This window comes from Mastomys coucha, unplaced genomic scaffold (assembly GCF_008632895.1).
Source record: "Mastomys coucha isolate ucsf_1 unplaced genomic scaffold, UCSF_Mcou_1 pScaffold5, whole genome shotgun sequence".
Classification (NCBI taxonomy): Eukaryota; Metazoa; Chordata; class Mammalia; order Rodentia; family Muridae; genus Mastomys; species Mastomys coucha.
This window is the reverse complement of record NW_022196911.1, coordinates 44,681,780-44,709,428: the sequence shown is the minus strand read 5'-3', so window position 1 is coordinate 44,709,428 and position 27,649 is coordinate 44,681,780. Positions and strand designations below refer to the sequence as shown.

Here is a 27,649-nt window from a genome sequence, read left to right as displayed (position 1 = left end):
CTGTCTACCTGTTACCTCAATGTCTCCGGGGCACTCACTTTTGCACCTGCTATCTGGCTCTGTATCCCTCCCTGACCCTATCTGCTCTTACCTTCTTGGACAAGTGGGACTCGCCGTGCACTTCCTTTGCCCATCAGGAACCGTGTGAACAGGGCCCTGTCGCTGCTTCCAGGTCTCCTCCTATCAGCCTTGGCGCCTTCAACCATCGCGCGGAAGCGCCTGCGTTGCTCGGGAGACTTTTCCTGTCAAAGCAAAGTGAGGAGCTGGCCCAAGGCCTAGCGGCACCTTGGATCTCCATCCCAGACAACCTGGTGTCCATCCATTCTCTAACTGGGTTCCTGCAACAGGCTGGGGTACCCACTTACTGCATAGGGGTTGAAGGTCTCCCGCTTGACGCGCAAGAAGTTGGAGAGGTTGCCGTATTTGCAAAACTCCACGATCACCATGAGAGGGCCTAGGGCACCACGGAGCAGAAGTCAGGCCCTCACTCGGTGATGCCAGCTGAGCATAGACAAGGCGCCTCTACCTCTGTGGTCTATCCTTCCCACTCTCCGCTAGGCTCCAATGTAGACACACCCCAAGATCCACATGGCTCCTCCCACCCGTAGTGAGAGTGCCAAAGCCCACTGCCCAGTCTTTTTCCCAGGGCATCTCATTTCCATACCGTTGGGCTTGGTGCACGCCCCCAGGAGGTTGACCACATTGAGGTGGTTACCGATGTGAATTAGGATCTTGAGCTCGGACATCAGGGCACGGTGCTCACTGGCAGTAGCGCCCTCTGGAGGAGACACAGGGGCATAGCACAATGCCAAACCGGCCCTGGGCTTTTTCCCAATCTGCACAACCCTCCTGAGACTCTCACTGACTTAGCAAAGGCATGCTCAGCTCTGGTGCTGGGGATGCAGGCTGGACTGCGTCCCTAGCACGTGCTGCTAACCCTACAGAGGCAGAGGATTCGGGTAAGAGTTCCGTGGCGGGGATTGTAGCTCTGAGACTTTGCCTTCTTGCTCTTGCGTCAGTCTCCCCCAGAGCTCATGACCCTCTCCTGGCTGCACAGCGCCTTTTACCTGTGAGCCCCATACCTTTCAGCATCTTCACGGCCACGGTGTCACAGCTGCTGCCTTTATGGATGCCAAAAGCCGAGGCTTCCACCACCTTCCCAAAAGCCCCGTGGCCTAGGACTCTCCCTGTGGAAGCAGGGGGCCAGTTCCAGGTGAGCTGTACCGGGGGCTGGGGAGTGAGGATGGAGAAGGGTGGACAGCAGGGGTGACCTGCCCCAAGAGCTTGGGGCAGGAGGAAAATGGAAGCCTTTTCTGCCAAACAGGAAGGGACTAGGGAGTGGAGTCTTAGAGAGGGAAAGCTGGAGAACGGAGAGGAGAGGCAGACAGGAAGGCCCAGCATCCTCTCCAGGCAGGTGGGACAGGTCCACCCTGCTCTGAGCAGCAGGAAATGACCTCGGGGGCCTGGGAACTGGGAGTCCTGGCTGTGGTTCTGGGGATTCTGGCCCAGATGAAACTGGTCAGGCTAGGTGGGGACCAGTTCAGCCATCCTGGCACAAGTTCTGAGTATGGAAGGACCTCCGTGACTTCAGTCTGCCTGACCCTGTGGCAGCTGAAGCCGTTTCTGCCAGGTAGTGAGTGCTGGGTGGGGCAGGCTGGGTGCTGGCCTCACCGAGGTGCAACCTTTCCCTGGGGAACTCCCACTGGCTGGCGTCATAGGACAGGTATTCACACTGCTCCTCCAAAGGCACCTCCCCGGGGTCCATGATGATGGACAGGTAGCCCGTCTTGATGTCTGCATGGGCAGGCTGGGGGTGGGGGTGGAGACAACTCATTGATTTGGACATATCACTGTGGCTTGGATATATATATTTTGCCTAGGACAAATGGCCCTTGCGTCTGGGTTCTCAGTCAAAGAGGGGGACAGGCCAACAGACAACTTCTGCTCCATTTGGAGCCAAACATGGGAGAGCAGGAGAGGATTCCTAGGGCAGGAAGTTGATAGGTGAACCAGGATGGGAATCTTAAGGGTTTGCTGGGTTGAGAAGGGAATGGGACACAGGAAGCCCGATTTGGCACTGGAGAGAACGCTGGGAGGGAGGGGGGGGAGGACCCTCACCCTTTTCATGTTACAGAAGATGAGCAGGAGGAGGACCCAGAAGAAGACTGCGATGACGCCAGTCCCAATGAGTATCACGATCTCCATGCTGCCTTTATCTTCAGAGCCTGGGCGGATAGACAGTGGGTACAGGAGAGGAAAAAATGTATGTAACAGGAAGTGCTCCTTGTGCTCGGGAACTACTTTACAAAATGGCCACAGGAAGGACCAATTGGGTGTGTGAGGTGGGTTGAACAGAGCCAGGCAGAGACGCACCTTCCACAGCCACGCTGGCAGAGGAGTTTACGCAGCCCTTGGCATTGCACACGCTGCACAGATAACGACCCGCATCCTCCTCGCGCACGCGCTGGATGCTCAGCCTCTGATTGGAGTCTGCCAGGTCGATTCCTGCAAAAGGTAGGATGAAGGCTCCAGCACAGGTTAGTATAGGGAAATTGGCCTTGCGGACCTCCGGTCTATCACCTAAGGCAACTCTCCCTACCTGACTCTTTCTCCAGGAGCCTTTCATCTTTGTACCATACAATACTGGGCACATGTGCTCCGGCCACCGGGCATCGCATCTCCAGAGAGTCACTCACGTTCACCAGGAGGTCGGTCAAGTTCTGCGTGAGCCGAGGAGCTTCCAGGGCTGGGGCAGGGGTGGAGAAGGAACTACATGAAGTCGCAGAAACCAAGAGGGTACCTCGGTATGGGCAGTGAGGGCTTGAAGTAGGTGCAGTGGCGGATGCAAGGGTGAGCGAGTGGCATGGCGCTGAAGGACCAGGGACTGAGCATGCGAAGGACTTCAACGGCTAGGCTAGGCCGCAGGAGTGCTTCTGAAGACCCAGGCTTAGGATTCGACCACCCAGGGTTGTGCTGGACTGGGTGCAAAGGTAGAAGCTACGAAGGCTGAGAAACGTGGCCCCGCCCTCTCCGGCTTGCCACGCCCACCTCACCCTGCACGGACAGGTACTTCTTGTGGCAGTGCTTGTCCTGGCTGCGCCTATCCTGCACCTCACACACGTAGTCACCCTCGTCCTCGGGCGCCACTCGGGGGATGTTCAAATTGAGGGTGGCGTGGCGGGCCCCGGGCTCTTCCTCCTCTAGGTTGGCCTCTAGGGGCGTGGCAAACAGGTGCACGTTCTTGCAGTCCAGCAATAGGGGGTTCCCTTGAGCATCGTGCAGTGTGGAGAGGTTGAGCCGGTACCAGCGCAGATGCTCATACGTGTAGTTGTCCGCCCGGCAGCTGAGGCGCACGGACTGGCCTTCTAAGGGATCCTCAGAAGGCTCTGATTCGATACTGAAGCCGTCCGGGATGGCTGAGAAGGGGAGAGGAACCCGAGTGACACTGTCTCCGTGTTTATTGCCGCAGTGTGGGTCTCCCTCTTCACCATTCAGTTCTCAACCAGGGGTGTACATAGAGTGTTGCCAGGTTTTCACGTTGTCTATAACCCACCCCCTCTCCTGTTTCTTCCTCTCACTTATTCCTAGGGCTAGTCTTATTCCTGGGCTTTCTGCTCTTCTTGTATTGCTTTCCCACACTTCAAGCTACGCTGCAAGCAGGGAGCTGTCCACACGCTTCCTGCAACCCAGATCCTGGAGCTCTTATCACCAGACCCAGGTTGGGGATCCTCGTTCTCTTTTGCTACTGACCACACTCTGACCCTCATTTTTCCTTGGAATGATTTAATTAGCTTCTGCCAGCGCTATTCTCTCGATTTCCACCCTGCCCTTTCAGGTGACTTCATTCCTGGTCCTGAACCCAGTAAGTGTCTCCTCCTGTGACCCCCGACTTTCTAGAAGTCACTAACCCATTTGAAAATCTGAGTAAATGATGGGAACATGCACACACGAACCATGGGACTCTAAATTGAGAACGGGTGCCAGTCTGTAGGCTGAGAATCCCTAAATTTATCTCTTCCATTCTATGTTGACATGGCATGGTGGTGGATGTTCCATGGGAGCTGGGTGCTCTCATGATCACCAGAAATCCAGTGAGCTTATTCCAGGTACCCAGGCCTGCCTAGGTGAAGTGGTATCCCCCAGGGACAGTTTGGTTACTCACTGGTCACATAGAAGTAGATGAGCCGCTCATCCTGGCCCACTTTGTTGAAGACCACACACTTGTACATGGCTGACACATTGGCATCCTGGATCACCAGCTTGCTCACCGTCTACCCAGAACAGAGGCATAAAGATCCATTGTACACCAGGACCCTCCTCCTCTTCAAAGAGGCTACTGTGCTCACTAGTAATGGGGAAACTGAGGTGTGTGCTGGGATTGACCAAAGTCTAGAGACTGTCTGGAACAATGAGGCTAGGTCTTTGGCAGTAGAGAGGCAACACCCCAGAAAAGCCAAGAAACATTGTAGACAGCTGGCTGGAAAGTGTCCATAGGCAAGACCTGGGACTTCTCTGTGCCATATTTCAGACCGTAGCCATGTTGAAGGGTCAGAAGCCAGTTTGGCAACTGGGCCTGTCTAAGCCAGGGTTAAAAGCCAGACTATAATGAGTCACATCAGGGCCAGCTACTTCTGAATTGTGGCTTAAGGTCAGTAGCTGGTCACTGTTCAAGGTCTTTGTGATGTGCCCACATTAGTCTGAAGTCATATAACACTTCTTTAAGTCCAGGGTAGTGGAGGAGGTGTGTATATGTATGTGTATGGAGGTATCCCAAGATTCTAGAAAAATCCTGCTCTCAGGGAGTAGGAAGTTTGAAAAATAGGGGAGGAGAGAGGTCCATAGGCCCTGCCTATCATCCAAAGACCCCCCACCCCCATCCCAAGCTGGGCACTTCCTGGCGGGGCCTGGAACAGGAAGAGGCTCTGGAGGTGTGTAGGAAAACAGGAAGTGACTGTAGGAAGTGGGTGCCTTTGTTCATTCCCCCTCCCCCTCCTGGTCAGCAACTCACCAGCCTTCTGTGGAGACCTAGTCAGCCCCCAGCCCCAACCCCTCCCAGCCTTGGGACTTGTGGGCAGCTGGGTTCTTCTGGATCTCAGATTCCTTGTCTGGGAAGGCCTGGCTCATGTGCAGGCATGGGAGCTGAGGTCTAGAGATGGCAGGGAAATCACCTGCCTGCCTGTCAGCTGTGGTTCCCAGAGCTCTGCAGGCCAGGTGCAAACTCGTCACAAGCAAGAGGGGGAGCTCATTCTCTACTCTGATTGCCACTGCTTGTCTGGACCCTGGGTCTGTACCTTATTCTTCCCCTCCACAAACTCCGTCCAGCTATCCAGGCTCTCGATGGGGTTCACAGCGTCCTGAGTAGTCACCTCCTTCCAGTCCCGGCACTGTGGCATGCCATCCCGCTGCTGCCGCCTCTGGCTGCCAGGGATGAGGAGGGACAAGGGCAGGTCAGGAATAACTAAGGCAAGACCTAAGCGGGGCTGGGAGTAAGGGTCACACCTTTGTTATCCTTAGACATTGTCTCACATCACAGTGGGTAAGAGACACCCCTCATGCCTGGGATCAAGGACAATGAGGGATTAGAACATGGTTGCAGCTTTACATGGACACTGGTCTGTCCTATGTCTGCCACATGTCCTTCCTGCAAAGTCCACCTTGGATGTGCTCACACGCTTTCTAGGAGGATCATACGTCACCCACCACTCTGTCCCATGAACCCCACCCCAGTTTCTTCTCCCTCTCTTTTCTCCTAGGCATGCTCAGTGCTTCTGTCTTCTGCTGTCATGGGACTAGACAAGATCTTGTCTGCCCCTATCTGAAGAGTGGGGAGGGGACATCCCAGGACTCAGTCATTTGGCCCAGTGCATAATAGTAGACCACTAGTAGGGGCAAACTTAGAAGTGCTAGTGTAAGCTGCAGGCCATGTGTTTCACGAGAGTCCCTTAAGAGCCTTGAATGCTTCAGGCTGTCTCAGGCTCACAGGTCGCTTCTCCTGAGCCTCCCCACTGATTGCTCTGGAGCCATAGCTCTTAGGCCAGCAGGTGGTGCTAGACTTCTTTCCTGCCTGCGTTCTTGACTTCTGTTCATCCCCTAGCATGCGACAACATAATCTTTCACTAAAAGGCAAGCCTGTCACTCTGCTGCCTGAATGCCCTTTACGGATTCTGTAATGCCTTCAGAGTTCTTGCTCATGGGACACCCTCCTCCTCTCCTGTCCCTTGTGAGTCCAATTTGTCTCTATCTAGAATGTCCTTCCAGGTTCTCCTGGCCTCCTCCTCCTCCTCCTCCTCTCTTTTTTGTTATGATGGCCAAGGATGACCTTCAGTTCCTGATACCTTTGCCTCTACCTCTCAAGTGTTGGCACATGCCACCACACCTACCCAGCTCCACTAGCCCTTTTGACATGTCTGATTTGGGCATGCTTTGTTGCTTATAGCTTTGAGCTTGTGAAATCTGTCTCCCTTTTCTGGTCCTGTTTCCTCACCTATAAAGGGATGCCATGATTGAGCTAAGATCTTGTGTGTAGAGGAGAATGGGGTGTGGTGGGAACATACTCACAGGCTGCGCTGGGCAAACGTCTTGCAGGGTGTCCAGGGCCTCCAGTGCCACTGGACACTGAGGGGTTGGGGTACCCCATAAGCAGTGCAGGTGAGGGTCTGGCGGCTGTGGCGGGAGTAGATGCTAGGTGAGGAGGCTTCCTTTTCATGGATGTGAGGAGGCACTGTGGCATAAGGCAAACAGCCAGTCAGCTGGCTCCTATTACTAACTCCCACCCCGGGACTCATCCCTTCTCCCATCCTTCGGGGCTATACCATTCACCACCAGCTCCAGACTGATGTTTTGCCTCAGACCAGCTGCAGAGTTCCAGAGGGCGAGAGTGTAGACCCCTGCACTGGCCTCGGTTACCTCTTTGAGCACCAGAGCATGTGGATTATGGCGCCCAGTCACTGCCTTTCTGTCCTTGTACCTGGCAGAGGAAGGGAATTCAGAAGCTGCAGGGACCAAATGCTAGCTCTAGCTTGCATTTGTAGGCCCTCCAATAAGAGTAGTTTTCGGTTTCGAGAATCTTTAATGATCAATTTAAAATACCTGATGGCATCAGCAAGAACAAATTTTGTTTGAGGATGCCATAATAAATCCTATGCTCTGCATGCTAATTAAAAATAAAGAAACCAAGACAAATAGAATCCCAAATACCCAATGCTCAAGTCCCTCCTACAAACTAATATAGACTTTTCACATAAGCTATAACACCTCTCTATATACTGTAAATCATCTTGAGATGACATATGATACTCATACATTATGTTTTATAAAAGGTTGTGATCTTCACATGCTCAGGGACTATCATGAGAAGCAAAAGGTCCAGATACATTTTAGAGGATATGTTTTCATCCAAGGTTCATTGGCCCTGTGGCTGCAGAATACACTAATATGAAGGGCCACACATACTGCTGGAGGTGGGAAGAGAAGGCCATGTGGCCTCTCTTGATAGATCAGGCTAGAGCAAGAGGTCTCTCCTGTGCTAGACCAAGAAGGGCAGCAGGAATATGGGATGGACAGAGTCCCTGGTCTGAGGAAAGACAGACAAAAGCTCTGTACTGGGTTGACTTATGTGGCCAGCTCAGTGATGTCACTGACCTTCAGGACCATCATGAGATCTGCAGTGGCACTTCTGGACTCACCCCTAAATCCTTTGACACCCCTCACCCATTCCCACTAGTCTCTGCATAGGGCAGCTGCACTCTTTTCTGTGATTTTGGCCTAGGAACTAGGAAGGCAGTTTCCTAGTTCATCCTGTGAAGTTCTTCCATACCTGCTGGGTGAGTGTCAGCATCAGAGACTGACTTCAACACCCTTAGTGGGCCCTGTCTTCCTTCTCAGTGTATATCGATGAGGGAAGGAATAGCAACAGCTGAGCGCATCGAGTGTTAATTGCCTGCTTCTCTGACCCTGCCTCTGGAAGCTGCAGTGAGTTCTCCCCAGACCTGAACCCTTCACAGGGCTTCTGTCTTACTCTTACCCTAGTTTGAATGCTCATGACAATTTGCATGGCTCTCTCCTTCCTGCACTTGGGCTGGAGTACTGGCTCTTCAAAGGTTGTCATCTGGCCCTGTCTGCTATGTTCCACTGTTTCCCCAACTCCCTTCCTCCCTCTTTCTCTTCCTCCATCACTCTCTTCCTTCCTTCCTTTAGATCAAACCCAGGACCTACACTCCTATCTGGCACACTGGGCTTTATACAAGTATCTGTTGGTTGACTATCCTCTCACTGAACTGTGAGCCTCAGTGAGGACAGGAACAACTCACTGCCATATCCTGTTTACACAATACCCCACTGGGCATGTGTGGTCACTCTAGGTCTCTGCTGCAAGCGTAAGCAAATGCTTCATACTCTGGACTGTTTCTGCAGCCTGAGGCCTGGGCTTCCTTCTGGATAGGCTAAGCTATGACTCCTGTAAAGGGACATCTCTTAGGTAAAAACTGTCCCAAGCCTCAGTGTCTTTATTTGACAACTGTAGGAATTGCAAAGGCTCACTGAAATAGTGCCAGCACCTTGCTGGGCCCACTGGGCTAAAGACCAAGCCTGACTGTCCGTCCACTAGACCATCCACTCATTGACTTTGAGTAATCTCAACATGGTGCCACCTAAATAGTGGTCACCTGTGAGACTGTGATGAGCGCATGTAGAGCCAGTGAAGGTAGATATGTTCCTGTGCCAAGAGCAGACGCAGTCCTGCTGGCCTCAGAGGTCTCTGTGACTCTAAGAGTTGTATTTATGCTAGCTTCATCAGTGATTCTAGGATCTTCCCTCTAGAGCTCTGATTCTATGCCATGTGGTGCCATATGCCTCAAAGCTATGACCTTAGATGGAGGATTTGGGGAGACACAGGCTAATTAATAACTGAGCCTTCCCAGGAGCCAGCTTCCAGCCTATGGCCAGTGGGTTCTGGCTGAGGACCTTTGGCACCTCTGCTTGTCCTGCCACCTAAACCTTTTTTACCAGGTGTGAGGTGCCTCAAGCTTGGAAGGGCAGGGCTACTCTGGGTTGACAGGAAGAGACAAAACAGGAATTCCTACCAAGAGACCCGGGGCTCAGGTGGGAACGCTTGTCCCTCTTCTGGCCCATTTCCTTATCTGTACAATGTAGATGGAAGCTGCAGTAGGATTGAGTCAAGTGGGTGGCTCAGAGTGTAAGGGAGGATTGAGGCTTTGTACTTTCTTGGGAGAATACAGAAGGTATATCGCCGAGGGTCCTCTCTGTGCCCTGGACATACTCTGTAGTTGGGAAAGCCCCACTCTCAGGTCTCCTACAGGCCTCTCTCTACCACATAGCTCAGAGCCAGGCTCCATAACAATTTATCAGTCTTATGATATCTCAGATGTGTGGGTCACAAGGTCCTTAGAGAAGAACTCTTCTAAGAAGGGAGCCCAGAGAACTAGCCACTGCAGAGCAGGCCCTGAGTTTGTCCCCTGTGTGGAGATCCAGCTAGCAGAGCCTTGCAGAGGCCGGGGGGGGGGGATGTAAGGAGCAGGTATATAAGACCCCATACTGCCAAGCACACCCCACATACCAGATCTGGTGTTTAAAACATTTTGCAGTTTAGCTGCTCCTGGGCTGAGCTTCTCCTAGCTGAGTCTATTCATTCATCCCTTTTAGGGGCTCTATTTAGTGAGGGTCCCAGCAGAGTTTCAGGGTATGTAGGCCCTGATGGGCAGGGATAAATCCTCTTTTGAGATTCAGGGCTACTGATCTGATGGGGGAAGGACATTGTCCTTTTCATTCTTTGGTCAGCCCTTGTGATAAGCGTGGCAGGGCAGCAAGAGGAGGGGGCCCAGGCTGTTACCATTGGAACTCTGGTGGGGGATAAGCTGCTAGCTTCACAGGCAGTTTCACCAGCTCGTCACCGGCTGTGGCCTCCAGGACAGGTCCTTTGAGCCACTCAACACTGATGAAGGGCTTTTCTGCCAAACAGGAGACATGAGTGTAAACTTGGGGCTGGCCATCCACCAGGCCTTCCCAGCCTCTCCCCCACTGCAGACTGGAGCTTGCCTTGTTGTCCAGCTGGTAGGAGGTGGGCAGGGCTTCCCCTCAGAGCCCTTCCTTCCTTTTGGCTGGCCCCTGCTGTTCAGGTGCATCATGACCTCTGACCCACACTGCATAAAGACCCTTGTTCTCCAGGTTCCACGATACTGGACCCATCCCATCCCATGCCGGGCACAATGACCTCAGCCTCCCAGGTCATACCATGCACAATGACCTCTGTGCTTTCTCGGAACTGCTGAATCCCATTGTTGGCCTCACACACATAGGGGCCCAGGTCGTTCTGGCTGACATTGTGGATGGTCAGGATGCTGGAGAGTTCTGTGTGGGTCTGCTGGGAACGCCGCTCAGGTACCCACTTAGCCCGCTCTGCCTGCCGCACCCAGGGGAAGCCCAGGGTCAGCAGGCAGGCAGGGACAGACCTAACCCAGCAAAAGCACACACCCCTGCCCAAATACAAGGAGCTCTGGATGCCCAGCTTCCGAGTTTGCTTTGGGATAGAAAACTTCCCCATCAATCACTTGGGTTCCTGAGTTTGTATCCCCTCCACACAGAGCATCAGGGACATGGTGACTCCTAGGGGTGATAATGAGGATAGGGCTGTGGGAATAAGGAACCTGGCAGAGCTGCCAACCTTACCTGCTTTCCAGGATAATCCCAGTCGAAGGTGACACCCGAGTTGAACTCAGCCCATACGGTACAGTTCAAAACCAGCTTCTCTCCAACCAACAGCTCCAGTGACTTCTTGGGGTACAGCTGGATGTCATAGAGCTCATTGCCTGGTGACACACAAAGTGTCACCTCCCAAACTCCTCATAGGATAGTACATGCAGAGCAGTGGGTGATAAGACCATCCGTGACACCAACAGCCCCGTGACAGGGAACTAGTACACTGAGGGGTTATGTCTACCCTGTTCCTCTCGGGGGTACAGAGAGTGGTGGTGACTAGGTGAGATAGAACTAGTGCCCCCTACCTGTGTTGTGCGGGAAGAAAGGACTGGAGAAGAAGTTCTGGTCACCCCAGATGGTCTCACACTGCAGAAACAAGATACTGTGCAACCGTTCAGTGGGCACCCACATGCCCCGGCGGTCGTCCCACAACACCTTCTTCCCATCAGGTCGCAGCAGTGCTGAGCCTTGCTGGAGGGACAGAGTGACAGTCAGCTGCCTTTCCCAAGGATGGTGCAGGAGGGTGGGGTTCTGGGGTCAGGCTAGGGAAGGGAATAGTACCAAGCGCAGTGTGACGTTGAGGCCGGGAATGGACACCAAGCAGGGCACCCACATCGAGTCCTTCCTGTTAACCAGGAGCGTTTCAGCTTTGTTGATGAAAGGCTGTTTAAAGTCTGAGGAGATGGAATAGGAGCTGGGTAAGGAAACAGCTCAGGGAGTCTCCAGCTAGGGTTGGGGGTGGGGGGAGTATAAGGGAGTCCTGTGGGCCAGGGTGGTGAAGTTCTACTGCTTCTGTGTGGAGCAGAGTAAGGTCCCGTATCCACTCCTGCTAGCCTGGTGTCAGCAGGGTGGAAGTGGCGTGAAGGCCCCAGGTACTCTCTCCAGGACTCTGCCCGAGACAGGCCTCACCTCTTACGAACACATAGGTACTGGCAGCTGTGGTGCCCTCGATCCGGGCCTTGATGTACTTGTAGTAGCAGCGGTAGCTGCCCGTGTTGTTGGCGTGAGTCTGGGCCAGCAGCAGCACCTTGCAGTAGGGCCTAGCTTCTGTGCCTTCACAGTCTTGCACAACCCGTGTGTCTTCACTGTCCTTCCCGCCTGTGGCCAGTACCTCCTGGGCCCCTGGCCAGGTCCACTCAAGGGGGTGCTGCCCCCTAGCAGAGAATAGAAGTCAGGCTCTCTCCTACCCGGATTTTACCTAAGGCCACAGCCTCCAAGGAGCCTCCCTCAAGGGCAAAGAGCTTCACCCATCCTTATATCTTTCCAAGGAAGAGTAACCCGGGACTGGAGTACACTCCCCAGATCCACCTCATGAGCCCTTGACTCTCTGCCTGGTTCTTGGGGCTGTGAATGGGCAGGCTGATAATATAGGTCTCAGCTAATAGCTGCTACTGTGGGGAGGTCTGGGGCTAGTGACAGGTGGCTGGGAATGGATGTGGGTGACTAGAAGAGAAGAGGGAAGGCTAGGTAGGTGCAGGGTGTCTATCTGCACCTCTTCTGGAAGACCACACCCCAGGACTCCCTCTCAGCCTCTAGGACTCTCTGTCCTGGGGAGGAGTGACCTTCTGCTTCTTCAGCCAGACACCTCTTGTCCTAGTCTTGGGCAGCTTTCACCAACTGCCAGGTAGGGAGGAGCTAGTACCTGCAGGATATGGATAGGCTGTCCCCGGTGTCAATCACATATGAATCCTCTGTGATGTTCAGGGTTGGAGGGGTCATGGAGTAGCCATTTGCCAGACCTGGGGTGAATGAAGGACACGGTTACTAAAGATCTATGTCATGGGGTCACGCGACAGCTCCTGCACTGTCCAGGCACAGATGGATCTTCTGGGATGCTGCCTCAAGCCAGGGCCAGCCTAGTGGCTTTCAGTCTGCATAGCCTTGTCTCTCCACGGGCAGTTTGGCTACAGCATCAATACAAAGGTCTCATGACCGCTACCAGTCTCCACCACACACTGTTTCTTGCTCTGGCCAAGGCCACCCATCCCCACCACCACCCTATCGCTGCCCACAGACTGAACCCAGTCCCAACTAACCTTGACTGCTTCCCTGAACTTTGACCCCTAAGTGAGCTGAGCCGCTGGCAGGAAGCAGGAAGAGGAGGAGCCTCCAGGTTTACTCATATGGAATGGGGGTTGTGGGGGACTGGGGAAAAGATTTAGAGTGTGGAGTGCTCAGAGCTCTGTCCGTAGATCCCCTCCCTCCTGAATCCCACATTTATACCTACTGCTTATGATGGGTTCATGTATCCTAGACCTGTACTCGACCTTGCCTTCTCCTAGGTCCCTGACAGTTCCTGTCTTCATAGTTTCTAGGCTCTGAAAGCTTCTCCTCTCTCTGCCCAGATTGCCTGAGCCCCCTTTGGGTTCTGCCTGCCCAGGTCTCTTCCATACTTTAAGGCCTTCTCATGGTGCTTCTCCCCAGGCGCACAAATGAACCTGCTTGAGCTGGTGAACTCACCATTAGCCTCCCTTGACAAGGCTGACTAGGTAAGCCCTTTCTGCCCTACGGGGCTCTGTGGCTCACATAGTTCTGTACCCACCGTCCATCTCCCAGGAGGGTGTGTACATACACGTGCATATGTGTGTGTCTGCATGTGTGGACAAGTGTAAACACATCTGTTTGTATCTCAGTGTGCAGGTAATGCATGTGTGCTTTGAGTCATGTGTACTGCTTTAGCTGCGTTGTACAAGTGTGTCTGATGGCACGTCTCTGACACGTTCTCAATTGCATATGTGTGCACTTGACAGGGTGGAATCCTGATGGGGGTAACTGGGAGCATGGCCTGGGGGAGGCCTGGAACTTCGGCAGATGCATCCTGCCAGGATCATCCTGACACAACAGGAAGGGAGGACTGTGTGGCTGGAGGCCCAGGGATGTGTCCTGTCCCTCCCCCCCAACCAGTCTCTGTCCTCCTGGGGTGGTGGTCACAGACGACTCTCCTGCCCCTAGCCTTGTTCAGTCTTTTAGGCCCTTGGGGTTTGGATAACTCAGACTGCTTTGGTCACTGGCCAGTGGGGGGTAGAAGGGCAGAGCCTAGAGTATCCCACTATGCATGGTTCTATGGACCCTGATCACAAGCCACCTGACTGAGTGGTATGGTGCCAGGAAAACACACTCCACATACCATAGTCTCATTTTAGCGTCATGCAGACAACATGGCCATCAGTCAATACCCACCGGTCTCTACCTTCTGGTTACAATTTGTAACTATTTCCCCTCTTTCATCCCTATCACCTCCCATAAAAACTTGCCTGGGACCTTATTAAGTATGTAGTCCCATGGTTCAGTCAGTGAAACTGAGGCCTCAGCTGGACCAAGGTACTGGCCTAGGAAGTAGCTGCTTGCCTAGATAGCCGCTCTGACTGCTGCCACGGTCTCCCTTTTATACTTAGGTCTTGGTGCCCAGGTCAGCAGCACTGGCCATGGGACACAGCTCCTTCTGAGGTTCTGAGGTGAGAAGTGTCTGCAGACTGCTTTCTAAAGGAGTGGGAACTGACCTCCTGCGCATGTCTGAGGAGATGTCTACTGTTGGGAGAGGGAGCTTGCAGAAGGCTCGGCTCCAGGAAAATCAGGGAAGAAGGACTCCCAAGAGGAGTCCTGGCTTCTATGGAGCTAGGCTTTGTTTTTTTTTCCTAAGGCAGAGTTTCTCTGCAGAGCTCTGGCTATCCTGGAACTCGCTCTGTAGACCAGGCTGGCCTCAAACTCAGAGATCCGCCTGATTCTGATTCCTGACTGCTGGGATTAAAAGGGTGTGCCATCACTGCCAAGCAGCTACCTTGAAGTAAAAGTAGGGTTCCCCTCCCCACACCCTGCTAAACACTGAAGAAATGAATAAGGCAGCTAGGTAGACAGCTGGGTAAACATGTAGGTGATTGGGTGGACGGTGTTCTATAATCCAAGCTACAGAAGGAGGTGATGTGATGGGTGTGGGTCATGACTTTTGGGAGGTGAGGTCAGGGTGAGTGTGGCATGTGGCATATGAAGAGAGCTACAATGGCCATTGGCCATCTACCTTGGTCCTATCTAGGAGAGAGGGCATTCCCCCAGTGATGTTGGGAGTGTACATCTGTGTGCACCCTGGCAACGGCCAATGGCAGAGCTGTGGCAATTGGCAGCCCAGTTTTCTTTGGTGGCTCTTTTGCTTCTACAATACAGTGGAGGGGCAGCCCACCTGCTGGCTGCTCCTTGTCTCTCTGGCTTTAGCTCCTAAGAGGCACAGGGCATCACAGCTAGTCTGTCCTGCAGTCTGCGACATTCCCATTTCCTTCCCTTCTGGGGATATCCCTCTTTAGTCTAGTTCAATATATCCCTTCCCTAGGGAGCAATCACCATCACACAGGCTTCCGCCTTGTCCTTCTCAGGGATCCTGCTGTTAGAACACTAATTAGCTTTAATTGAGGCTTTCATTTTTCTAAACTCCAAATAGGAGATGCACAACAAAGATCCAGAAGATGGATGTCAGAGTGGCTGGTGGATAACAGATGAAAAGAGGATGAGACAGATGATGGACCATCCGGTGAATAAATGGGATGGATGGGAGATTGAGCTGATCAATAGATGAGGTCCATCCATGATGATGTGGGTGGTTGAATGGATGGGTGAAGGGGAGAGGGTGGGAAGACAGATGGATGGAAGCAAATGAGCCCATAGAGCTTCTTTCCTATCCACACTGTATCCACAGAGTAGGAATTCATCCTAATTAAGACTATCCATCCTGTTTTCTCTTGCTTATATGAAACCTGACTGAGGACATGTCTTCCTCTGCTGAGTTCTCCAACCCACCCCATATCCCAGATGGAGAATGCCTTTCTGCCACTTCCCCTCCCTATAGCAATCCCTGGAGGCTCTTGCTTTTGATGGCACAACGTTCTCCCCCCACTAAAGCTGTCATCAGCTTCTCGCATGCTCACTTCCTTTCATTCTCTGCTGACTATAGCTCCTGGCTCACCATCCTCCTCCCCACCCCAATTCATGCCATTCTCCATGACTTCAACATCCACAGGATGACTCCCTCTCCCTCAACTCTGAATCCTCTCCTCCTCTCCCCCCCAGCCACTGGCTTCCAGGGGCACACCCTGGATGTGATCACCACTCGAAATCGTACCATCCCTGGATGCCTGTTACTTTTTGTTTCCTTCCTTTTCCTTCTTCCTTTTTTTTTTCTTACTCAGGTGTCCTTATCCACCACTGATAAATTTGTCACCTTCATCAAAAATATCCACCGCCCTGTGTCTTCTCCTGGCTCTGCCCTTGTCCAGATGCAGTGGAGACCCACAGCCTGTCACATGGATTGTCCTTGCCGGAGAAGCTCAACCTTGCTTCACCAAGCCCTTCCTTCATACTGGCCATGTTCCGTGGGTTTTGCTTCTTGCAAACTGAGTGGTCCTCGTTAATATGGCTCAGAATGTTCTTTTCTTCCTCCTCAGCTCTCAGCGTTCACAAGTAAGACACGAGATGGGATGCTTTACTGTCCTTCATCTGAAGCCCATGCCAGCCTCTCCATACCTGCTCTCAAAGTAAGCTCACCACTGTGCTCCAAACTCTAATGCCCTAGACCCAAATCTCACACAATTCATTTCTCTTCTGATGGCCAGTCTTTATGGGAAATCCTCCCATCTTCATACAAGAAATCCAGCAAAGCAATTCTCCACTTGCTTCTGGCTCCTGTTTCTTTTTATATTCCCCCAGTGGCCCTCTCAGAGCCTCTTGTGTACTTCTGGAGTGCAGCCCACCACAGATACACTGGCACCCAGCATGCTTGCCTGCTCCTGTGACCTCACTCTTTCCTTGTCTTCTTTACTCTTCTCTGCCTACTACTGCCTGTTCCTGTTCCTTTCCTTTCCCTATGCTCTATCTTCTAAAGGTACAGCTAATTTAAAAAAAAAATCTGTATCTTCAGCTCAGACCACTTCTCTCAACTCAGCTAAAGGAGTCCAGATGCACAGTGGATTTAGCTCTGCAAACACCCCAACTTTCATGTTCTTCATGTAAAGCCAGACCTAGACTCCTTTATCCCCACCAAAGGCTTCTTCTAGAGTCACAGTGTCTCCAAATGGGAGCACCATGAATGGCCACTTCTTCTCTCTAGGCTGTATATCATAATGCCTGGTAGGTCCCATGTATTCCATATTTGGTTGGTGCTCACCTCTGAGGTCCTACTAGCTACACTTATTCTCCACCCCCTGCAAATGGCATCCTGGGCATGCTTTTTTCTTCCTCAAGTTTTCCTCCATGCATTTGTTATTAAAAGACACACACACACACACACACACACACACACACACACACACACACACACACATAGAGAGTGAGAGGGTAGAGAAATGCTCAGTGACTAAGAGAACACTGCCTACTCTTCCAGAGGACTTGGTTTGATTCCTAGCATCCACACGGTGGGTCACAACCATCTGAAACTCCAATTCTAGGAGATCTGATATGTTTTAGCTTCTGTGGGCACCAAGCATGCAAGTAGTGCACAGATTCATGCAGGCGAAGCACCCAAAGATGTAAAAATCACATATATAGATATAACATAAAATATGCTTTATAATATATACTTCTATCATATATATATGATATATACATGTGCGTCTCACAACTACGTCATATCACATGTGTACTTGAATCTTTTTCTGTGACTTTGTACTAACTTTCTGGGAAAATTCCTGCCAGAGACCTGGTGTCTGCTCACCTTTGCACACACTCATGGTCCATTCCGACCGCACATCCACATCCTCCAGCCAGTGCCTTGCTTAGCAGTGTGCCACATTCATTCCCACTTTACAGCCATATCTGTCATCTATGCAAGTTTTCTCTTCATGCTTTGTGTATCTCCAGGCCATAGCTTAGGTGTGACCTCCTCACTCTTACAAAACCCAAGTTCCTTCTTCAGGCTCCATGTCAGCCTCATGTTTGCTGTGGGGCATTGTAAATGTTTGCTTGTCCCTGTCTTCCTTTGTCCTGCTCCACTAGCCATAAGTTTCAATGGGTAAGGACCACGTGAATTCTCTTTTCTATGCCTGGATGCCTAGTTCAGTACCTGGTATAATAGATACATGCTGAATAGATGGGTGGGTGGAAGGATGTATGAATAATAGGACAAGTGGATGAATAGATAGGCTGAGGTGAGGAGAGATGGATGGTTGGATGGTGGTATATAGATAAAAAACAGTTCGTTGTGGAAATAGATGTGTGGGTAAACTGGTGAGTGGAAGGATAGGCAGATGAATTGAAAGGCATAGTTGGAAGGATGAATGGATGAATGGAAAGATGGCTAAACAGATCACATTGTATTCATTTAGCCTGGAACTAAGTAACACCTTGCTCCATCGCAAAAGATGCTTCCCGGTTTGAAGGATCAGGAGAATTACTTGAGATTACTCAGCATCTGGACCCATTTGGGCCTGAAGTCTGCTGTGCTCAGAGGCTCAGAGGTCTGCTGGGACTGCCCAACCCCCACATGCAACCCTGCAAAGGGTGCATCCTTCCTGCCTGGCTCTTGTCTGTCTCTGCTGTCCTTCCTTTCCCGAAGCAGGAAGCGCTGTCATCCTGGCCTCTGCCGCGCTCCCCCTGCCTTCCTGTTCCTGACTCGGGAATTGACTTCTTCCTCCCCGGGGCCAGCAGAGCCCTGGCCCCCAAGGTTGTGGCAGAGCAGTAGAGGCAGGCGCCAGGCTGGGGTCAGCAAGGCCAGAGCGCACACCTCCTCTTCTCTGTGCTGTCAGCAGTCCTGGGGGCACCTTCTAGCCTTGAGTCATGGAGACCCTGGTGTCAGGCTCAAGAGACTGCAGTGCAGCCACTCCCAGGGCAAAGCTGGCATCTAGCTGTGGACCAAGCAGGTGGTATATGGAAGACTTTTGGCAGATGAAGGGCTGAGCACCGGCCAAGTCAACAGCATCTCACTTAGAAATCACAAGAGCCTCAGAGGGAGGGCAGGATCCTCAGTTCAGTCAGTGATGAGGAAACAGAGGCAGCAGGTAGCAGTTTTAGGGCAGCCCAAGTCTATCTGAGCCTAGACCCATCCCTGCTTTGGAGCCTGAGGCAGTAGGCAAAGATGCTCAGGCCAGAAACTGTGTCTGTCCCTCCTCTGAATCTCTCATTTAAAGCATTAGGGACCCCCTCAGATGGGAAAGCCTATGCAGGAAGCCATGTGGTCCTGAGCTGCAAGCTTCCTCCCTCACTCCTCTTCTGCTTCCTGTTCATCTATTCATTTAGTTTGACAGCCCAGTTTACAGCTAGCAAATGCCCTTAAAGGGATGACCATTCCCCCTCCTTTCCTTTTCAGACAGGGTTTCGTGTAGCCAAGCCTAGCCTTAAATTCTTTATCCTCTTGCCTCAGCCTCCCAGGTTCTGGGATCACAGGCATGTACCACCATACCCAGCCAAGCCATTTTCAAAAGCATCTTCTCGGAGAAACAGGGAAGACTCAACCTAACACAAGAGCATCTGAGAGACAGTGAGGGGTCTTTCTCTGCTGTGGATGTTCCTGGGTGGGGTGTATCCCTTAGTCCTACCTAGGTGGGCCCAGAGAGAGAATGGAAAAAAAAATATGAAGGATGTCTATAGGAAGAGATATAAGACAGAGAAGTCTGGGACTAAGGGAGGGGATGGTCATCTCCTTGATAAATGCATCCAGGAGCTATGCTAGAACTCCAGAGGGTTAAAAGTCTTGGTCTTCTTTGAAGGTCAGGCTGGAGGTGTTCTGGGATGGGCCAAGGCACAATGGAGTAAGGTCCCAACCATCAGGCACACCTTTGCTGCTCTTCATCACTCTCGTCCTAATGTCTCTCTACTCTTTCCTGTCACTCTGAGCACTTGTCTTATTCAGTGCCCAGCAGCCTCCATGGCCTTTAGCCCACTTCTAAGCACAGAGGGACACTGGTGCTTCAGGGCCCCATCCTTGGCTCCCATAAGCCATCTGGAGCTGTGGAAGTCCTCAGTCTGGCTCTGTTTCCTGAAAGGTTGCATTTCTCCACAGTCTGGCTGGGCACATCAGGCTGGCCCATCCCTTGCCTGGCTTCAGGCAATGTCCTTTGTCTGTCTCGTCTACACCTGGAGAATTACTGCTGCTCCAAGACCGGTGTAGCTGTTCTGAAAGTGAGGCTTAAAGTGACAGTTGCAGCCCAGCCAGGACCTGCTGCTGCTTAAGGATGGCTTGTGTCATGTGATAGTGCCTAGAGTTTCGGTGTTAGTAGCTCAACTCTAGGTCCCCAGGTCCAGTATGACTGACATGGAATGCTGTCAGGAGCTCTGTCCCTGGGCTAACTTGGAAAACAAGCTTGCCTGTGTTAAAGCAACATGAACTCTCTAGGCAGCTGTGTACAGGAGGACAAAGATAGCCAGGCTACAGACTACAGACAAGCTGTGGTGGAACGTAAGGGGACAAAGCTGGCTGGGTTGAGCTCAGGTTCTAGAGCACTGCTCTGAGGGCACCCCTTGCTACGAGACAAGGACACTTAGCAGGGAGATGGCGGGAGTGTTCTATCCTCGAGTCCTGAGCTGGCGGACATTCTGTGCTTCTGAGCTCAAGGGTCAAGTTGCCATTAGGGTCCCATTTCCCACCTGTAGGACAGAAGCTGCCAGGGGTAGATGATGTTGCCCCGGTGAGGGGGGGATGCTTGGAGCTGGCTGGTTCTTCACCACAACAGCCTGGACCAGATTTCATTCTCCCCCCCTCTAAGCTCCATATTGTCCCATTGTGAGGTGCAGATTCCTCCCAAGATAACTATGAGTGGCAGGCCACAAATACCTCAATGCATTCCCAGAACCACCACAAGTTTAGAATACATAGTGGCTGACTCATGGCTACTATATAGTCCTGCTGAGTACTTGGCAGTGGCTGCTTTGCCAGCCAGTCATTCTGTGGTGAGTCAGAGCATGCAGGGAGGGGGTCAGGGACAGCCTTGCTCTATGGGGACTAGGGAGAATGTTTTTGTGAGCTGATCTGGGGTTTGTAGACCTATTAGGAAATGATCGACCCACATGTATCTTTGAAAATCAGGTATATGGAAAAGAGAGAGAGAGAGAATGATGTGGGTGATGAAGTCATAGAAAAAGGCCCAGGCCCCATCTCCTCTGAACAGCAGCATATCTCGGGGGCTTCACCCCTGTTTTGTGCTCCTTGATCTTCCTCAACTGCTCTCCTGCATTTCTGTCCTGGTGGGACCCTCAGACCTCAGACCCAGACCACGTCTGACATCAAAAGGACAGACAGGAGCCTGGGAATACACAAGCGTCCACTCATCTGATGAACAAGAATTGAAAACACGCACTTCCTCGGGTTGGCAAGGATGTGGAGAAGCAGCGGCTCACGCAGCAATAATAAAAAATGTTCACACACTTTGACCCCCCAAATTCTGCTTATGCCGATACATCCTGTTACAACAATAAAAGCAAATGCGTATCTAGCACTTTCTGTGCACCCAGGCGGCACCACGCTGCTCACACACCCTACTCCCATTTATATGCTCACCCTGCCAGTTAGGTACTGTCATTACCATTGTGGAGAGGGGAAACTGAGGAACTTGCCTGAAATTTCATAGCTAGTAACAGATTGCCTTTGGGGTCAAGGTGATGTCAACCTTCATGGATGTCATTATTGCTTGCATGGCTGCAGTTTATGAAACAAAGCCGGCTTTCTCCTGCTTATCCTCCCTCAGCTTAGGCACTCGTTCCACCAGTTGTTGGTAACCATGCTCATCTCCCACAGCTAACAGGTCTCTGTATCACACCCATTCTCAGAGCTGAGATAGGCTTTGTGGATTGAGTTGCTCACCCAGGAAGACGGCAAAAAGGATAGAGTGACAGGAACTCTAGGTCCAGTCCCTCCTCTCCTTGTCACGTTGACACTGAATTTCGTACCCGGAGTTCAGATACATTATATTCTCTCTATTCTCTATTCTCCCTCCTGTCCACTAGGTTGTCTGGACTAGCTCAGGGTATCAGCTCTGGACCAGCATCTTCCCATCTGCCCAGGAGCCAGGGGGATCTTGCTGGAACACAACTCCCTCTCTGGATGAAATGACCATGTGCCTTACTACTGCTCGAGTGCAAAATGGGTGCTCTTGGCTTCCCGGTCACCCATACTGTCCCTCTCCAGCCCTGGAGATGGTGTTTTCCCTGTGTCATCTTTGTGTGACAGTCTCTTCCTCTACTTTGAGGTGTTGGCCCAGTGTCTCATCCCCACTGAGGCTTCCTTCACAGGACCCCAAGTCCCCCCATATTTGTTTGCAGCTTCTTGGAAAGTGTGGTTTTTCAGTCTTAAAATTCCTTAGTTTAAGATTGGGAACTTTCCATTTTTTTTTTTTTTCATTGTGGAAGCCTCAGAGTGTTCCTGTGAAACAAACTGGATTTTTTCAAATGATTTCCCCCTGGCTGGCTTTGGGGGAACAATACATATTTTGTAAGCATCTGCAGAGGGAAAGGAATTGGCACCTTGCAAAGTGAAGATACTGTTCACTGAGGTGTGCACCTTAGGTCAGAGCTAGACCTGGGGGAAATATAATACCCACCACTGTTTGGGTCATGCTGGGGACATCAAGGTGACAATGTCTAATGGGTCCACCTGCCCTCCTCCCCACTGCTATCCTAAGTGCCCCACTTGCCCTTTATCTCTTTGGTCTCCATGTCATCTTGGAACAGACACCTGTTATTTTCTCATTATAGCCAAATCACCCTGGCATCTACCATCTAGTGAGCCACTTTGCTCTTTTAGCCTTAATTTCCAAATCTCCAAAATGGGCACAATGATGCCTACATCACGAGAGTAAGCTCTCCATGGGCTCTGACGTGAAGCAATTTGATGAATCATTTTACACTGAGTTTGTATAGCTCACTCCTAGACACACCAAGTGTGTGTGTGTATATGTGTGTGAGTGTGTGCATGTGTGCACTTATGTGTGCTTTTGGGGATGTAACTTAAAATATATGAGCCTCACGTAGGAAAGCTTTGAACTTGGTACTCCAGGCTCTTCCTAAGGCCTCCTGGAAGCCTGGAATCTATACCCCTGGGCACACAGTGGATGGGAATGAGACCACCCACCCTGGTGGACTCTCTAATCCTCCAGGGGCCTATCTGAAGCAGGAAAGGCTCAGTCCTGGGTTAGGAACACAATAGGTGTAGGCTGGGAGACTACAGGGTTAGGGGGGCCTGTGAGACTAAGTGGATGCAAACTGGGACTTGTGGGGCTCGGTGGGTGCAGGCTGGGATGCCCTTGGATTCCAGAAGGAAGGGTCTGCTCCCATAGCTTATGTTTTGGGGTTTCTAGGAGATTCAGATCTGTGTTTCAGAGAGGTTCTTTGAGGAAGCACCATGGCAAACATCTGGAAGGTGCTGGACATCAAGAGTCAGGCATGAGGTTGGGAGTACAGGCTGCCTCTATACTTTGTTGGAGTGCTGGAGATGATGGAGGGGACCATAGCACGTGCTGAGTTCCCAGCACTGGGATGGCTGTGGTTTCACCAGCCGTGCCAGCCAGTTGCCCTGGACACCCCTGGGACTAGGGCTCTGCTCATCGGCTGGCAGGACAAGCCACTTTATCACACAGTCCAGCTGGCTCAGAGGTGGCCCCCCAGCGCTGCTAAATCGGGGCCACCAGCTCCTGCCTCAGGAAGAGGGAAATGCAGGCAGGATGTCCTCTTTTGTGGCCGACAAGTCCTTTCCCATGAACCCCTGCTGACCTTGCTGTCCGCGTGGCAGGGGGCTCCCCCACTTGCCACCAGGACCCATGCCTGCCCAGGGTACAGGGTTGCAGGCTGAGGAGCAAGGGCAGGGGAGGCGTGACTGCTATTGGCACCGCCCAGTGGGGCAGGGCATGAGCTCTGAGCCTCCAAGCCTCCTCCAGCAATGAATGCCTGCACCTTCCTGCTCCCAGACGTGTCCCCTCAGTGTGACCGGAAAACTGAGATCCCAGAGGAAGCCAGTGTCTGAAAAGGACTGAAACTCAGCAATCCCTGGCTCCGGCTGGGACATGCTGGCTGCTTCTCTATCAGAGATGTCCGGACAGAGTGCAAGAGGATCTTTGGGTACATCTCCCCACCGCCCTTCACTCCCAGGAGCTTCCCAAAAGCTGTGGGGTGAAAGCCAAGCCCTGGCGGAGAGACAACTGAGCGATAGAGGAAAACACCAAACCTTAAACTAGACACAGAGAACTTTCTTCCTTCGCTCCTCTGTGGTCGCCCTCCGGTTTCCCCACTTCCTTATCTGGTCCTTATCTGACCTGGTTGCATGAACTGGGATCTTCAAGAGAGTCCACTTGATATGTAACATCTGGAGATCATGCTTCTCCACACTAGTTCCTCTTCCTGGGGTCCTCCCCAGGTGGATGACCTTATCATCCACCTGTTTGCTTAAGCCAGAATCCTGGAGCAAAGCTTCCTCTGCCTACTTCCCAATGTCCAATTTACTTGTAGGTCCTTGCTTCACCTGGATAGCCATCTACGTCACTCCTGCCAGCTCTTCTGTCACTCCCTAGCCAACCACCCCCAAGATCTAACTAATCTCATTTGACCATTCACTTGTCTTCATCTGGGCAGTCCTGTCTCTGGGCCTCACGTGAGGAGCTCCTCACTCTGCTCATAATACCTTCACTGACATTCTGCAGACTCCTTCTAGAAGCCACTAGATCAGTGGTTCCCCACCTGTGGGCTGTAACCCCTTTGATGGTGGGGGGTCTCCAACGACTGACAAGGGTTGCCTAAGACCATCTGCATATCAGATATTTACATTACAATTCACAAAAGTAACAGTTTATGAAATAGTAACTAAAATAATTTTATGGTTGGGGGTATGTGCGTGTCACCACAACATGAGAAACTGCAGTACAGGGTCGCAGTGTTAGGAAGGTTGAGAACCACTGCCCTAGATGGAGGTAACAACTGGCTTCCTGTGCAGCCCACAGGCAGTAGCTGGGTGTCTCTGAGCACATTCATCCCCATGCTACAGAAAGCCAATGCCACATCAGTCTGGCACTTGGAAAACCCCTGCAGGATGGGGTCATGCCCCTGTCCTTCCTGCCATCCTGAGCAGGTGATGTGTGTGTGCGGCTGTAGCTGCACAGAGCCACAGTCTCTTTCCCTGACACGCTGGGAAGTTTGCCAGACTGCTCACCACACTGTCCCAGGCCTGGCTTTGATGAGGGATCAGGGGCCCTTTTGCTATACTGCTTCTGAGAGACACTTACATTTGAGTCCCCAGAGCTCTGAGCTAGAACCAGAAAGCCACAGAAACCGCTAGATCCCATTGTCCTGGACCTGGATCATCCCTAAGAGCAGGAATATCAGAGAGCTAGGTGGCCATATTTGATGTAGACTGTGGCAAAGCAGGCCATCATCTTTAGGTGAAGCCAGCAGTTCCCTCTGTGTCACGGGCTAGCTTCCCTCCAGACTAAAGTCCTGAGACAGAGTTTCTTGAAGCTGTCATCTGCCCTTTTCTACAGGGACCCTGCTGGGGTCAGATTATAGAACTAGATCAGAACACCAAGCACTGAAGTCCAGTCTAAGTCCAAGAAGCCCCTCGGTGCCTACCCACCTGCCCACTGAACACATGCAGGAACACTAGTGCTCAATGGGGAAAGGAGATCTCAGGACATACCTTAAGGACTTCGGGGCACAGCTAAGACCATAGTGTGAGCCTGTTGCCTTCGAGGGCTTCATTTTAGGGTTCCCAGGCTTCACACAGGTCTCCTATTCCTGGTTGCCTGCTCTTAGGGGGTTTTCTTTCTATACCCTGCAGCGGAGCTATACATCTCATCCTCTGGACTTAGGGGTCTATGTTCCTGTGGTAGCATCCCCTACCAGGCTGGGAGCTCCGGGATCATCTTTCACCCAGGAGTGAGTGGGACCAGGCACAGGGCTCAGGGAGGTTTGGTCTCTATTTACATTGGCAGCCCCACCACTCCCTACATCCCCACCCACGCTAGGGCACCCTATCAAACTATCTCCTCTTTCCCTTCACAGCCCATGTGGTCATGGGTGCTTACTTCAGGAAACACCTCCCTTTCTACAGACTTCTGCTGCTCCTCACATCTCTGCAACGCACCTGTCTTCTTTTCAGATCGCCTACCCCAGGATTCTAGCCATGGGGAGGGGGAAGAATTTGCACAGCTTACATTCCAGCCAACATAACCTCCTGGAGTAACCTCCTGGAGCCTCAGATACCTTTCTTGGCTGAATGTGGGAGGTCTCCTGGGTCCAGGGAAGTCTCATTCCTCATCCATCTTGTCCAGCTAGAGCCCTGTTTACTTCTCCCACACATTCAGTCGCTTAACAAACATCCCGAACACTTGCGAGAAGCAAGTGTCATCCAGGGTTGGGGGCAGTGGAGCAAGAAACAGTCATCCTCCCGTGTCTACACAAAGATTCAATCCCATCTCGCTCAGCTTCCCTGTCTGACGAGTACAGGGTGTGAGCTGAGAGCTAGGCTCCAATACCAAAACTTGCATTAATTAGCTCCCTTCCTGCCAGCTCCTGAGGACCGTGGGAGGTTACACGGTTCCCTCTTATATAAAAAAAGGTTTCATACTCTGTGGGAATAAAAGATGAAACACGCAAAGTCAATTTCTACGGCATACAAACATGCAGGTTTCTCTCTCTCTGAGGTCTTTCAGCACGTCTCCGTCAAGCATCAGGGACTCTGTGATGACCCCGTCACCCTGGATTTCCAGGGACAGCGGATCCTGAGCGGATGCCCGTCTCATCCCTCCCTTATCCCCAGTGCTTCCTTCCTGGCCTCTCCACACAGTGCCTTGGCTTCCAGAACTCTTCAGCACCGCAGAGCCAAGCTCTCAACACAAACTTGAACCTGCCGTTCCCTGTTTCCAAGGCTCTCCTTGCAGCCTCTGCTTTGTGATTCAAAACTTCTCTCCTTTCTAATACAGAGATCCCCTCAAATCCCAGGACTCCTTGGCCCTTCACGTCTACGTGGATCAGTCTGGAACTAGGAACTCAAGATTCGGCTTAGGTTTCAACTTTAATCTAGGATCACTTAGTGTCGGGTTCCTGCAGTGGGGTGAGGGGTGGGTTGTCCCAAGTCCTCAGTCCTAGCCCAGGAGAAGGTAGACGCCCGTCTGGAGCGCCCTCTGGGGGACCTCGGGTTACGGATCACCAGTGCAGACGCAAGGCGTCGGAAGTGCGCACCCAAGTGCGGGGTCCGGTTTGGATCAATGGGGAAATGATTCACGCTGGAGGATCGGGACCCAGAGGCGGCGAGCCCTGGACTTCCTGGGGACTGAATAAGGACCTGAAGGATCCAGGCTAAGGATGCATTTTACTCCGGACCGTAGACTTAAGACTGGGACCTGGTTGTAGCCCCGCCACCTTGTTCGTGACCCGGCTGTAGTCCCTACCCGTTCTTTCCTGCTCCCCGCGGTCCTGGTCCCTAGCCCCCGGTGCCCCCGGTTCCCCCGACTTCCCTGGTTCCAGCGGGCATCCTCCTACCCAGGTTCCCAAACTGCCCCGTCCCTCCGCCCGCCCCGTCGGTGCGGTCTCACCACTGGCCCCTGGTGCGCAGCGGGCCCCGGGTGGTTAAGCGGGGACCAGGGGTTGGGCTGTGGCCGGGGGGCTCACCTTGGAGGAGTCCGAGGCAGAGCCACAGGCGCAGGTTCAGCGCAGCGCCCGGCTGCATCTCCGGCCCCTGGGCGCGGGTGGGACCTGCGCGGCCGCAGCTCTGGGCTGGGAGTGAGAGCGCGCGCCGAGGCGCTGGCGGAGCGCGGACTGGTCAGCGGCCCGGGGCGGAGCCGAGACTGCACGGGGCGGGGCTCCGGGGGAGGAGGGTCACCGTAGCCTCAGCCCGCCCCTCGCCTCCCCTCTCTGCCCCTTCCAGCTTGCCCAGGAGAATCCAGCCTGGGTTAGGGAGAGCGCCCACTTGGCGTATGTCAAGGGCTCCCAGTTCCAAAGTAGCGGACACCAAGCACAAACTCCAGGGCCACTGCGGGTGGGC

At 52.5% G+C, this 27,649-nt stretch overlaps 1 protein-coding gene across 2 annotated transcripts in view; it reads right to left on the bottom strand.

Annotated features, from left to right (window-relative positions):
• Positions 1-27,413, bottom strand: part of Flt4 (fms related tyrosine kinase 4) — a 41,927-nt gene extending 14,514 nt beyond the window's left edge. For both annotated transcript variants that reach the window (XM_031354358.1, XM_031354360.1), the window contains exons 1-21: positions 27,277-27,413; positions 12,356-12,452; positions 11,623-11,867; positions 11,275-11,387; positions 11,019-11,184; positions 10,684-10,823; positions 10,249-10,417; positions 9,848-9,965; positions 6,813-6,967; positions 6,559-6,721; positions 5,292-5,418; positions 4,163-4,271; positions 3,054-3,416; positions 2,600-2,746; positions 2,374-2,505; positions 2,119-2,225; positions 1,672-1,807; positions 1,083-1,187; positions 665-778; positions 366-454; positions 92-242 (exon numbers count right to left, since the gene is read on the bottom strand). In XM_031354358.1, the coding sequence (XP_031210218.1) occupies positions 92-242; positions 366-454; positions 665-778; positions 1,083-1,187; positions 1,672-1,807; positions 2,119-2,225; positions 2,374-2,505; positions 2,600-2,746; positions 3,054-3,416; positions 4,163-4,271; positions 5,292-5,418; positions 6,559-6,721; positions 6,813-6,967; positions 9,848-9,965; positions 10,249-10,417; positions 10,684-10,823; positions 11,019-11,184; positions 11,275-11,387; positions 11,623-11,867; positions 12,356-12,452; positions 27,277-27,334 (3,004 nt within the window). In that variant the 5' untranslated portion in view covers positions 27,335-27,413. The remainder of the gene's footprint in view (positions 1-91; positions 243-365; positions 455-664; positions 779-1,082; positions 1,188-1,671; positions 1,808-2,118; positions 2,226-2,373; positions 2,506-2,599; positions 2,747-3,053; positions 3,417-4,162; positions 4,272-5,291; positions 5,419-6,558; positions 6,722-6,812; positions 6,968-9,847; positions 9,966-10,248; positions 10,418-10,683; positions 10,824-11,018; positions 11,185-11,274; positions 11,388-11,622; positions 11,868-12,355; positions 12,453-27,276) is intronic.
• Positions 27,414-27,649: the final 236 nt, after the last annotated feature.